Below are 13,055 nucleotides of genomic sequence, written 5' to 3'. Positions count from 1 at the left end.
CAGTGAATGTGTTAATAGTTGCATTATGCCAACAGCTCTTTCTATTAGGTTGATTTCCTCATGCAGCTACATGAAAAGGTTAAATCTAAACAATTAAACCAATCACAATATATTGCTCAAATAATACTTTTCTGAACATACCTTTAATACAGCTTTTGCTGGCTCACATTAGATGGTGCTGGTGTATATTGTGATGGACTTGCAGAATGAAAAGGTGTTTTAAAAACAAGGGATGCCCAACAAACATTGAGCCACAAGTGCTAAAAGGAAGGCGATCTCAGTCTACTTCCTGGCGGGTCGGGCTGAGCGAGTGTTCAAAGCCGTCTCTCCTCCTGACCTCACGGCACTGAACACGGATGGAGCAGTTTTACCCATTTTCTCTGTGGAAAAATAAACACAACAATCAACATATTCAGACCTGACCTGTGATGTGGTCCGCAGAAATTTTGAGGAATTTAGGGAATAATATTACCGGTAGGTAAATTTCAAATGGACATTACACACATTACAAAAAGGCAATAGTGAACATGATGAAAGGTGTACCGGTACTTAGTATAATACAGTAAAAATAAGTTTTGTTGTAGTTTGTCATTTTGACAGATGGCAGAGTGTTCTGATATTTAACTTATTTTGATGACACTGTTGTATTAACTTGAATAATGTTGCAGCCAAGTACAGTACACTCCATTTTGCCTCAATTACCACATTAATTCTACATTACAATTAATTTGCATCAATCCATGGTAGAAAAGTTCATTTTTAAATCTTATTTCAGTAATCCAATTTAAAAAAAAAAAAAAGAAACTTATGCTATTAAACACATAGCAAAATATTGTTCAGAAGGGAAATTAGGAAATTAAAAATATTTTTGATTGTGTAATATAATTTCTTGAGATGGTGAGATTTGGGTTTCATATATGATCAATAAAATTAATACAATTAGTCATTTAGGAAAAAAATCTAAAATGTTTAAAAAATTAAGATTTCTAAAATTAAGGCAATTATTCTATTGCACCTACACCATAAATAGTAACCAGACGAAAGTAAGTGCAATTTCTGGAGAAATTGCGTGGGAATGCTGAAAGCTGAATGCTAATAGCTGAATGCCTAATGAAGGAAATTGAAGGATAAATTATGTTAAAATTACAAAGTAATTACATAACTACTAGTAATTACTAGTAATTATAATAGTAGTAGTAGTCATAATATAATTATCTAAGTTGTGTATTTAGTGCATTTATAATATGCTTTTATTAGGTATGCATGATAACGCTATTTTCAACCAATACAATACACCAATAATTTAGAAAGTGCAGATTTCGATAACGATAAGCTGATAATTGTTGTGTTTTGTTTAAAGCTTAGCATTAGCATTAGCTTAGCGTGCTAACTTAACATTAGCTTAGCAAGTTGAAATTTGAACGTTGTAAATCGGAAGTATTATGTTGGAGTTGTTTGATGCCAAAAAAGTGAGAATAAAATGCTATAATAAAGGTTATAAACAACATATGTGAGAATGCTTTTCAGCATTCCCACAATAATATTTAGTTGTTTGATGCGGGGGGGATTCCAAGCATTTTAATGGTTTCCCTAAATAAAAAGGATAGGTCCACATACACACTTCATTCCACAGGGAAAACAGTCTGGCTCCTGTCATTACAACATTCCTTCTCGTCGCCCTACATGGAGTGGAAACTTTCTACATCATAAGCTAACTTACTGCTAACGTCAACTTACATATAACCCATATGTTTCATTTCTGCCAACAACATGTTGCATATTCTGCACGTGTGCGCACTCACCACACTCCTCCATGACTTCAAAAGTTTTGCTCTTCGCTGGTCCACTGCCACCAAGTCTATTCCTTGTGTCAGCCAGCTCCTCCTGGCTCACCGCAGGACGTTGCACTGCTTCTTCTTGCGGCTGCTAAAAAAAAAAAAACAACAGTGACCGATGTTCAAACTTTTGGGACAACACACGCTCAGTCAAATGTGCTCTTACTTGAGACATGTTGGTGAGGTCAGCTGTTTTCTCCTCAGTGCAGCCCGTTTATATAGTCTGACTCACAAGTGGACCATAAATCTGTTTCTCGGTATTAACAAATGATGTCATGAGTGTAAAAGCTCCTCCTACGGTTTGTGTGAAAATTTATTCCAGCTTCAAACTTCAAACTACTGAAAATGAGAAACTCTGTGTTGGTATTAAAATCTCATTTAACACACGACAAAAAAAAAAAAAAAAAAAAAAAAAGGAACGTTCTTCCAGCCCTCTGCTCATTCCCCATAATGACACAATGGACAGATTAACAAGGTCATAAACAACGTAACAGACATGATATCAGCTAACAGGTTCTGCGCTACATACCTGAACAACTCATCCTGGAAGCATTATTTTTACGTAACACAAAACTGACATCAAAATAGCAGTTCGGAACATTCAAATTGTCTTTCATTTAAAAAAAAATAAAAAATAAATACATTGTTTTTGTCCATAGTCCATCAAGGACATAGTCCATTGCTGTTATATGAGGCAGTATAAAACCAACAGAATATTTCATAACTTCATCTGTTAAACAAAAAAAGTGTTCATCCAATTTTCACACCCAATTAAATTGGTCCCATCAACTTATTAGTCACATTCATTAGGTACATGTGTACAAGTTAAGCAAAAATCTTCATGTTGATTGACAGGCACTGCCTTATTTAGAGTACAGTAGTTAGATGCATTATTACAAAAACTTCTGAATCAAAACTGCGCATAATTAGTATGAAATTTTATTACAAAACAGATCAGGAAGGTGTACCTAATGATGTGCGCAGTGAGGGTGCACTTCTTCACATGACATCATTCATTCACATACAGGTGCATCTTAATAAATTAGAATATCATTGAATACTTAATTTGTTTCAGTGGTGAATTTCATAATTTGATAAATTCACTCCATACAGAGTATCCATCCATCCATTTTCTTGACCGCTTATTCCTCACAAGGGTCGCGGGGGCTGCTGGAGCCTATCTCAGCTGTCTTTGGGCAGTAGGCGGGGTACACCCTGGACTGGTTGCCAGCCAATCGCAGTCATACAGAGTATATTTTATTTAATTTCTTGTTGATTATCTTGCAGCTAACAAAAACCCACAATACACCACATTATGGCAATTGAATATTTCATAAGAAACAAAATGATTATCAATATGGAAATTAGCCTTCTGAAAAATAATTTCATTCACTGCCATTGACAGCTATAGACGTCAACAGATCCATTTTTTTGTTTTTTACTGGGCTGGCAGTGAATAAGGTAAACAAAATAAATGCATATAAAAAATGAGCTTGATTTTTTGTAATTATACTACAAAAATACTATACTTTTCTACAATATTCTACATTATTGAGACGCACCTGCACTTGTCTCCAAGCCAAGGTACATTAAAAAAAATAAAATAAAAAATCACTTGTTTACTGTCCTTTAAGTTACGCGTGTTTTTTCCTGTACTGAGGCAAAAGCTGCGTCCTCACAAACACAAAAAGTTGCGTTTCTGTGAGCACAACGGCTCCAAGAACAAGAACAAGACAAGCCAGGCCCACGCTGACGTGGAACAACCTGAGTAGCCAACCGTTGTCGCAGCAGAAAGCACCCTGCAACAAAAAAACAGCCACTTTCAATACAAACGCCATTACCTCGAAATGAGGAATGACGTGCGTGACGATACCTCACTGATGACCATGACGACCGCGCTGAAGGCGAGCGCCAGGCACAGCGGCGCCGAGGGCAGCAGGCCTCGCAGGGGTTTCCACGGACTGGACAGGAAGTAGCGGTGAATGTACAAGACGCTGTGCGTGATCCGGAGGGCCATGTTCAGGCAGTTGGCGAGGATGAAGCCAATGCCGCCCGCCCACCACGTCAGCATGTAGGACAAGAAGAGGAAGGACGCAGACAGGGCCAGCATCACCAAGTTGTACCTAGAAATGAAAAATAGAAGTTGACAATTAACTTGATGGTCAGTGATTAGTTAACATTTAAAATGTGGGCTCTGCTGCAAATCTAATCGTGGACTTTCTCAACTAGTAGTCAGCCAACTATCAGGGGGCGAAAGTACGTTAAACTGCCTAAATCGCAAGTGAGCGAAAACTGTTTACATCTTGTTTGTTGAAAAGTACTGCAATAAAATTGTTTGTTAGCTTTCTTAAGGCATAGTTTCTGGTCGTTTTAAATACATAACAGCTAATTTTCTTTATTTTATATTCAGTTTGACAATAAATTTTAACTGTGGTGGCGATTAGGGATGTAACGATAACGCCAGTATCGTGATATTGTGATATTAAAACTGCCACAAAATATTGTCGTCATCATCATGTCTCGATATTAAAAGCAGCTCATCTGTTTAAAAAGTCGGATTGATTTCCATTTGTGAAGTTCTAGCACCCTCTGCTGGCTTTTTTAGTGCAGTTAAATTTTCACGGGGCATGTTTTGGCCCTTCTTTGTTTAAAAACCACACTAACGGCCAGATGGAGGGGAACTTGATATACTTGAGAACAGAGTCAATATATGTAGGGACTCAATGTGTGAATGCATTATCAAGTAAGTGCCTCAATATATATATATATATATATATATATATATATATATATATATATATATATATATATATAGTATTTTTCTAATGGTTTGTATTGCTGTAATGTAAAAAAAATATATATATATATTCTGTGTGGGGTTTTTTTTTTAGTATGAGCACTTTTTTTTTTTACAATATTGTATCGCCAACCTCCCCATCATATTGTGGTAATTATCATATTGTGACCTTCATACATCCCTAGTGGCGATATAGAAGCTGGTGAATGTTTTTGTGCCTACTTGTCAACCTCCTCCTGGCTCATTGCAGCAAAAACAAAGCACTCGGTCACGCCATTCACAGCCAGCAGGAGGACGTAGCAGCTGTAGCATCGCAGCAGGGATGGACCTTCAACAAAATACAAACAAGTAGTCAATTGAAAATTATTGGATCGCCTCGCCACTCGTCTAAATGTCATAAAGTAATAATGTTGATATTGAGAATATACTATTCAACTAACACCGCTATGGCAATGTCACTCACCAATTAATTTGACATCTGCTGCGAGTATAGATACCATGTATCAGTATCAGGCCGGTACTAAGCCATATATCAAGTTTTTGGTACTCGTGACGGCTTTTGTGTGTGTGTTTTTAGGAACTAGGAATTAGAAGAATAGACAAATGCCATTAATTTCATGTCTTTGTTCAAAATAATCTGTCATTGTTTGTTGGGTGGAAATCATAAGAACTAGTGGTATTGGTATCTGTGACTACTCAAAGGTTGAGTGCTCTTACCAGTATCAGTCTGGGGGGAAAAAATGTAGTATCAAACATCCCTAATTATCATCGTGTTTTACCTGCCCCACTGCTCAGCAGAGATCCACCATAAATATCCAGAGCCAGTTCAGAGTAGGCGTACCCAAAGACTGCAATAATGAGTCCGATCACTAGCACCAGTTTGAGCAGACATTGCAGCACCTCTGCGGCGACACCCATGTCTTCCTGAAGACAACAATCGCAGCATGAACTTGAACTCAACAATATTTATTTACACAAAATATGCCTGTGCACTAGTGAGGACCAAAAATGCCCAAATAATCAAAACAAACTAATAAATAAATAAACAAATAAATAAATCTAAAATAAAAAAAAGATTTTTTTTAAAAAATTCAAAAATTAAAAACATAAAAATATCTAAATAGAAAAAATATATATATATATATATATATATATATATATATATATATATATATATATATATATATATATATATATATATATATATATATATATATATATATATACAAAAATAAATACAAGGAAAAATTTATTTATTTATTTATTTATTTATTCATTCATTCATTCATTCATTCATTCATTCATTCATTCAGGCATTTTCTGTCCTCCATTGTACACACCTGTTTCTGGCTTTTCACATCGCGGCCTCGCTCCAGCACTTTGGCGAAGAACAGGTAGAAGCTCTCCTCGATTGGCAGGAAGATGAAGCGCGCCACCATGGAGCCCAGATTGTTGACGATGTCGTACACGCCCTGCTCGCCGAAGCTGAGGACGTTCAGGAAGGTCATGACGTAGCGCTCGCCTTCCGTCAGGATCTGCTTGAGGAACGACTGCTTGAAGAAGCTCCAGGTCAGCCCGGCCATGTTCCAGTCCACCAACGGCTACAAACAGACGGATGGCTAAGGGGACCTGCCGCCTTCTCTAAAACTGCTGATGTGATATAAGCAACAAACACTACCTCTCCATTAGCTGTGCGCGGCATCAGATCTCGAATGTTGCGCAAGGGGAAATTACTCTCACTCGCCTCTTTGGATGGCAAGAACCGAATAAAGTAAACCACATAGCACAGCACCAGGATTCCTGTGTACACCAGCTAAAACATACCCAAAGATTAAAAGCTACTCATTTGGATGCACAAGTAACACATCGCATTTGGAGCAGATTCTTACATGAGCAGCAGAGAAGATGTAAAGGCCCCACTCCCGGGCAGAAACCACCAGCACCACCGTCATGCCGCACTTCGCCAGCATGGCCAAGCTCACAGCGACCAACTTTAGCCTCGCAAACATGTGCGCCTGGGCCAGCACCCAAAGGGGCTCCGAAAGGAGCTCCTGCACCCCCGCTAGGGCGAACAGCACCACGGCGGGGCCGTAGAAAGGGACCACCTGTGGGTCCGGCACCTCCAGGAGCCAGAGCCACACGGCGGCAAGCAGGGCTCCCCATAGCACACCTAGAGGCAACCTGACAGACCAAGACTGCTTTAAAGAGACAAGCAAACGTTACACAGTTAACAAAGTTGGTCATGCTTACGTCAGCCATAGCAGGTTGATGAGCTGCCTCCAGTTGTGCTTCCCATCGACAGAGCCACTCAGACAGGCTCTTCGAAAGGCTTCTCTGGACAGAAATACTAACGTGGTGTACAGCAACGTAAGCCTGGAAATATGAAGACAATAACAGCCATTACCATTATTTAAAAAAATGCTTTGAGCATAGTAGCACAGTTTATCAGTTATTTCCATTTCCAACCACTGTACAGTATTGTGAGAACTCATCAGTGGGACGTGTGTGTGGAAGAGTAGTAAACATTCATCTTAACGAAAAAGTTCCATTCAAAACGAGACCACTTATCATTATGACAAGAAGGTTTCTCATTTGGACGAGAAATGGGAAAAATATTTCACTTTTTTCCCCCATGTCACTTTAGGGGATCCGTACTTTAAATATGTATTCAACTACTGCGAGTAAATAAGCTTTGTGTTCGACTAAACTAATCCAGTTTTCAACCTGCCTAAGTAAGTGTGTAATTAAATTGAGCGGTGATGTAAAATACATGCCAATGATGCTCGTCTAAAAAACTGGTCTTACCTGACTTTAACCCGTCTTACCTGACATTCACCACTCCGATCAGTTCTTTAGACACGTAACGCAGGGTGAAAGCGTTCAATAAGAAGGTGAGCCCACGGAACATCACCTGATATGAAACATTAATATATTTCAGGAAGCATTTTGCACACAAGTTAAGCCACGTTAGCATTTACTCACCTGTAGTACCACATTGTACGACGCGAGCGTGGACGCGTTTTTGAGGACGTCCTGAGAGCTCATTCTGGAACTATTTGTCCCGCTTAAAATCTGTTTTACGCAGTTTTTCGACATTAAATGTCACAATTAATTTATTTCCACTGCGTTAAAAGAAAGAACCAGTCCGAGTAGCGCACACATGACAGGAACTCAGTGGCGAATCCACTTCCGTACACATTGTACAGACGTAATTTCTAGTGACATCATGAGCTACGCGCGACGCCATTGGCCGCTACGCCGCGTGTAACGACGCCTTCGCGTTTATTTAAAGATACAATAACACATTAACTACGCATTGAAAGCTAAACAATAAAGATAAAAAATAAATATGCATAGGCCAACATACAGTATATATGTCGTAACTTATTCATAAATTAATTACTATATGTTATAAAGACAGAAACAAAGATCTGGATTGGAGGCTTTTTTTTCTTCTTTTTTTTTTACTTAGAAATAAAAGATGGAGACAGTAAAAAAAATAAAATAAAATACATTCACAGCGTACCAATACACATGCTACATCAATATATGCTATCTATATACAGTACACAATTTCAGATACTACCATCCACTGATGTCTGAAGGTGAGGACATTCATTTTTCTTTATGCTTGTGTGAATTCAAAGTACCAAGTAAGATTTAAAAAATGCTTCAGTTTTAGATTTTTAACATTAAAGTTGGATATTTTTTTTTTAAATAATAGTTTCCTGACAGTTTTATTTGTCTTTAGAATATTGCCATGAGAGGCCACATCAAATGCTCTGAAATAAAGGCAGCTCACCCCTGCTATGGAAGACCGGTGGATTTATTCCATGTTCGTTAGCAAGACATCGATTTATTCAAATAAAGAGATGTAATTCACAATTCTTATTAAAATCCATAATTCAAGATGAATACACCATGGTTGATTTGAGATCTACGTACAGTACAGTAAATCAACATTTGTTAGTTGCTGGTTTGAACTGTTTACGACAAAAATCACACAAGATGGCAGTAGTGACACAAAATATAACGTAAGTTATCAACCTACCACCGTTTTTATCATTATTACTGTATTATTATTTCTTACAGGCATTACTGTATTATTAATTCTCACAGGCTACACAACAGTTTAGATGCATGCACACAAATACAATGGGCTTAATATATACAGTACCTCCAAATGTTCTAAAAATATCTACTTGTACCCAAGGAGAGAAATTTGTGCTTAAAACAAGGTCACGCAAATTCTGCTGGTGGACCAGCTATTTGGCAGGTTTAACCATGTGACACAAAAATTGAACTTGCACCTTAACACGGGGGGTTTGTCAACCCAGTCTCACTGTTCATTCAAGAGTTACTTCTCCAAGAGGAGCTCCATCTTGGCGTTCATGAAAGAAAAGCCGGCAAATGCCGACTGGTCCATGGAGTCTATGAAATTCTTGTCACTGTGGGACAAGCGGGGCTTCTCGCTCAGGAACTCCCGATCAAAGTTGCTGCAGTCGTTCGGTGCTCTCTGTAATCAGCAGCAAATAACTCCCATGAACAACAACAAAAACATCTGCAGCGGTTGCAAAGTTGACACAGTGAGGAAGATTTTTCCAATTGTGTGCATGTGTGTCATACCACTTTGGGCTTGAAGGGTGGCTCCACCTCCCTGTCCTCTAAGGCCTGCCAGTCAATGGATTTGAAGAAGGCGTGTAAACGAATATTACCCATGATCCCAAGCCTGCGTGTGGGATCTCTTTCAAATAACTGGAGGGAGACAAATGACAAAAATAAAAACAGTAGCTATGATTACATCGAAAAAACAAAACAAATCAAGCTCTACAAAGTATAATAGTATAAGTAGTTCTGTGTGTACAGACCTGCTCCAGCAAGTCCTTGGCCTCCTTGTTGATCCAGCGGGGATAGTGAGGAGTGTCCATGCGGATGGACTCAAACAGCTCATCTTCATCATCCCCGTGGAACGGCGACTGTCCGACCAGCATTTCGTACAGCAACACGCCGAATGACCACCAGTCCACGGAGAAAGAGTATTTCTGGCCCAGCAGGATCTATGAAGACATAGCAAACTTTTTTTTTTTTCAAATTAAGAAAACATGTGAATTAAATTCTACCACCCAATGGCCCTCTTGTTTCGAATATTAGATCTTCTCGAAATCTTGGTGTGAGATTTGATTCAGAACTGAATTTGATATCCATGTAAAGAAGCTCGTGCAGTTATGCTACTTGCAACTCCGCAATATTGCTAAAATTAGGTCGGTTCTCCCATTTGAGGATACCGAAAAAGTTATTCATGCCTTTGTTATCGTCAAGCTGGACTACTGTAATTATTTATTTACTCACTTGAACAAGAATTCTTTGAACAAACTACAAGTAGTTCAAAATTCTGCTACACGACTGCTTACCAGAAATAGTAAAAGAAGTCACATCACCTCGAGTTTGGCATCTTTACATTGGCTGCCGGGACAATTTAGAATTGATTTTAAAATCATATTAATAACTTTTAAAGCACGCCATGGCGTGGCACCTGAAGCGTTTCAATCCATATAAACAAAAAAAGATTAAGATCCGCTAATCAAACATTATTGGCAGTTACAGAGTCCAAGTTGAAACTAAGGGTGATCGAGTTTTTGTTGTTAAGGGACCGAGACTCTGGAACAGCACTCCAAACCATTTTAGAAATGTGGCATCTCTTAACATCTTTTAAGTCTATTTTAAAGACTTATTTTTTGGGGGGCTTGTATTTTCTGATTACATAGTTTGACTTTTACTTTATTAGTATATTTGTTTTTTTAAATTTTAATTTCCTTATGTCTAATTGTTTTAATTGCCTGGTGGCTTTTATGTGTTTGTATTGTATTTGTTTGTAAAGCACCTTGTGCTGTGTTGCTTTCAAGGTGCTACATCAATAAAATTATTATTATTATGATTATTATGATTATTATTATTATTATTAGACATTTAAAGGCCAAGTCATACTATCCTACATCTGCTTGTCTGCCCATGTTGTGCACAGCCCTTTTTTTTGGGGGGGGGGGGTCAGAAAAATTATTATTTAACTATTCAATTCCCTTCGTAAGACCAATTAATGTCTTATAATTTTCACACTTCTAAGGTTCAATGTTACAATTTCAGCTACCGCCATCTTGTGTGAAGTTTGCATGTTCTCTTTATGCTTACGTGGGTTTTCTTGAAGAAAACTTAGAGTAAATGGATGAATTAATGAGTTCATTTTGGACATAGAAAGTATCCACAGATGTTTACTGTGCTATATATGCCAGTGGTACTCACATTAGTGCAGTGATGTCATGTACAATTTAAAATCTTTAGGGAAATTATCTACATTTTTGCAGTTCCCGTATCGGGTTTCCTGCCTTGCGCAATTTGTGCAGCAATAAAACTTTTTTTTTTTTGTTTGTTTGTTTAGCATTTTGGCCGCAGTCACAGTACTGCATCCAGAGCAAAGTACCTCAGGAGCTATATAGTCAGGTGTACCGCAGAAAGTCGTGGCCCGGTTCTCTCCAAAGACGTTCTCCTTACACATGCCAAAGTCCGCAATTTTAACATGTCCCTCATGAGTCAGCATCACATTGTCCAACTTTAGATCTCTGGAGGAGCAAAATGAAGCAGCATTACAAACAAAAACCATTTTTTTGTTTTGTTTTTTTGTCCTAAGATGACCCTTGAATGCCCTTGGTTACACTTACTGTATGATAGTGAAAATGTAGTGAAGTGTTTGATGGTTTATCAGGAAGTGTGAAGATAGATGTTCATTTTCACTTCACACTTACAACTTGTTACAAAATCCTGCTACGGACTTAAAATTGAAACACTAGGTTGACTTGCTGACCTGTAGATGATCCCTTTGGAATGCAAGAACTGAAGGCCGCAAATGATCTCAGAAGAGTAAAACCTGTAATGACAACAACAAAAAAAACGGCGGGACAGACAAATGTCAGCAACGTGCCAACCGGCAGGAAGCCAAACGCTGGCGTCTACAGGAGGCTCCTTTCAGCGTGGACGTGAATTATTGAGGAGGACATTTGTATGGAGTAGTAGGCGGGCGAATAATGCTGCTATCATGTGAAAGCCGAGTGTGGCACCGGGCCGAAAAGAGTCGAGTGTCTCGAGTGACCCGCTTCGCTTGTCATCTGTGTCGGGCTGAACTGCGCAGACAAGAAAAAACGACTACCAGTTGGGCTGAACAATTAATTGAATTGAAATCAACACCACAATGTAATGAAATGCAGTTTTAAAACGGTCGATCAGTAGCATTCATTTTTTATTGTATAGTTCATTCATTCATATAGAAGTTATGTTCGGTGCTGCTCACAGCTTCAAAGAGCAAATTACTTTCCTCAACTTCTCAAACTAAATCAAGCCGTTGACCTTAAAGTTGAAGTCCACTTGTTTTGTAAGCGTTTTATGTGCTCCTACTTTAGAACCGCCTGAAGTTAAGTCCAGCTGTTTATGTGAAGCTGGTATAAATCAATTTAAATAGGCTGAGCTGCATGAGGTTGTTTGTCTTCTACACTACACCGAGTCCTTTGGTTAGAATCTGCAGAAAGAGAGCGAGAGAGAGGCCACTTAAAACTCAGCAGCAGTTCAGTTGTGGCTTAAAGAAAAATATTGCATAACCGTATGGAGCAGATGCATTCCACTTTGCAGTGACAGCTTGAGCACACACTGAGCCGGATGCTTATTTACATATTCTGAGTACATAATGATCCAATGGAAAGCAAACGCGAGTATGAAGGGACAATAATTTCAATTTTGTTTATGTTTTTTTGTGATGTGATTTTAGCTTAGGCCAGTGAAGAGGAGAAAAAAAATTCTCACTTTATTCTCAGAATTCTGACTTTAAAGAGAAAATTCTGACTTTAGTCATAGAATTCTGACTTTAAAGTAAGAATACTGACTTTAATCTCAGAATTGTGATTGTGACGTAGAGCTACTAATGGGGGGGTCAGAAAGTCAGAATTCTGAGATTAAAGTTAATAAAGTGAGAATTCTAAGATTAAAGTTAGGATTCTCAATTTAAAGTCAGAATTCTGAGACTAAACTCAGAATTTTGACTTTAATCTCTGATTTTTAACTGACGTAGCGCTACTAATTGAGGGGGGAAGTCAGAATTCTGAGAATAAAGTCAGAATTCACACTTTAAAGTCAGAATTCTGAGAATAAAGTCAGTATTCTGAGACTAAACTAAACTCTTTAAAACAACTTTAAAACAAGCATTGCTGTATACAAAGTGCTGTACATAAAACAGAAATAAAGTCAGAATTCTGAGATTAAAGTCAGAATTCTCACTTTGAGTTTAATCTTAGAATACTCACTTTAAATTGAGAACTCTGAGATTAAACTCAGAATTCTGACTTTAAGAATTCTAACTCTAAAGTGACAATTCTGACTTTAAT

The 13,055-nt window shown here is 38.1% G+C and overlaps 3 protein-coding genes across 4 annotated transcripts in view; all 3 read right to left on the bottom strand.

Moving 5' to 3' along the window:
• Positions 1–124: 124 nt before the first annotated feature.
• On the bottom strand, positions 125–2,608 carry mustn1a (musculoskeletal, embryonic nuclear protein 1a). The gene is made up of 3 exons (XM_077528820.1): positions 2,002–2,608; positions 1,803–1,926; positions 125–380 (listed from the first exon to the last, which is right to left on the bottom strand). Exons 1-3 carry the CDS (start codon positions 2,008–2,010, stop codon positions 283–285), a joined length of 231 nt encoding a protein of 76 aa, XP_077384946.1. The 5' UTR covers positions 2,011–2,608; the 3' UTR covers positions 125–282.
• Positions 2,609–2,758: 150 nt separating this feature from the next.
• Positions 2,759–7,818, bottom strand: rft1 (RFT1 homolog). Its single transcript, XM_077528818.1, has 10 exons — positions 7,615–7,818; positions 7,458–7,543; positions 6,883–7,005; positions 6,522–6,813; positions 6,311–6,445; positions 5,973–6,233; positions 5,412–5,556; positions 4,855–4,960; positions 3,709–3,958; positions 2,759–3,634 (listed from the first exon to the last, which is right to left on the bottom strand). The coding sequence occupies exons 1-10, from the start codon at positions 7,726–7,728 to the stop codon at positions 3,470–3,472; spliced, it is 1,677 nt and encodes a 558-aa protein (XP_077384944.1). The 5' UTR covers positions 7,729–7,818; the 3' UTR covers positions 2,759–3,469.
• A 622-nt stretch (positions 7,819–8,440) lies between these two features.
• The window catches only part of prkcda (protein kinase C, delta a), an 18,262-nt gene continuing 13,647 nt past the window's right edge, over positions 8,441–13,055 (bottom strand). For both annotated transcript variants that reach the window (XM_077528936.1, XM_077528934.1), the window contains exons 14-18: positions 11,489–11,551; positions 11,108–11,246; positions 9,501–9,689; positions 9,259–9,387; positions 8,441–9,148 (exon numbers count right to left, since the gene is read on the bottom strand). In XM_077528936.1, coding sequence (XP_077385062.1) covers positions 8,990–9,148; positions 9,259–9,387; positions 9,501–9,689; positions 11,108–11,246; positions 11,489–11,551 — 679 coding nt within the window. In that variant the 3' untranslated portion in view covers positions 8,441–8,989. The remainder of the gene's footprint in view (positions 9,149–9,258; positions 9,388–9,500; positions 9,690–11,107; positions 11,247–11,488; positions 11,552–13,055) is intronic.

The sequence above is a fragment of the Festucalex cinctus genome, chromosome 8 (assembly GCF_051991245.1).
Source record: "Festucalex cinctus isolate MCC-2025b chromosome 8, RoL_Fcin_1.0, whole genome shotgun sequence".
Lineage (NCBI taxonomy): Eukaryota > Metazoa > Chordata > Actinopteri > Syngnathiformes > Syngnathidae > Festucalex > Festucalex cinctus.
Note: the sequence above shows the minus strand (reverse complement) of the source record. Positions and strands in the feature narration are given on the sequence as shown.

Excerpts from the sequence above, each read along its gene's own strand:
- mustn1a (XM_077528820.1), bottom strand. Across the intron at positions 381-1,802 it reads TGAAGTCATGGAGGAGTGTG|AGAAAATGGGTAAAACTGCT; the intron begins GTGAGTGCGCAC and ends ATTTTTCCACAG.
- rft1 (XM_077528818.1), bottom strand. The coding sequence starts at position 7,728 with ATGTCGAAAAACTGCGTAAAACAGATTTTAAGCGGGACAAATAGTTCC. Across the intron at positions 6,446-6,521 it reads ACATCTTCTCTGCTGCTCAT|CTGGTGTACACAGGAATCCT; the intron begins GTAAGAATCTGC and ends GGTATGTTTTAG. Across the intron at positions 3,635-3,708 it reads TCGTCATGGTCATCAGTGAG|GGTGCTTTCTGCTGCGACAA; the intron begins GTATCGTCACGC and ends TTTTTGTTGCAG.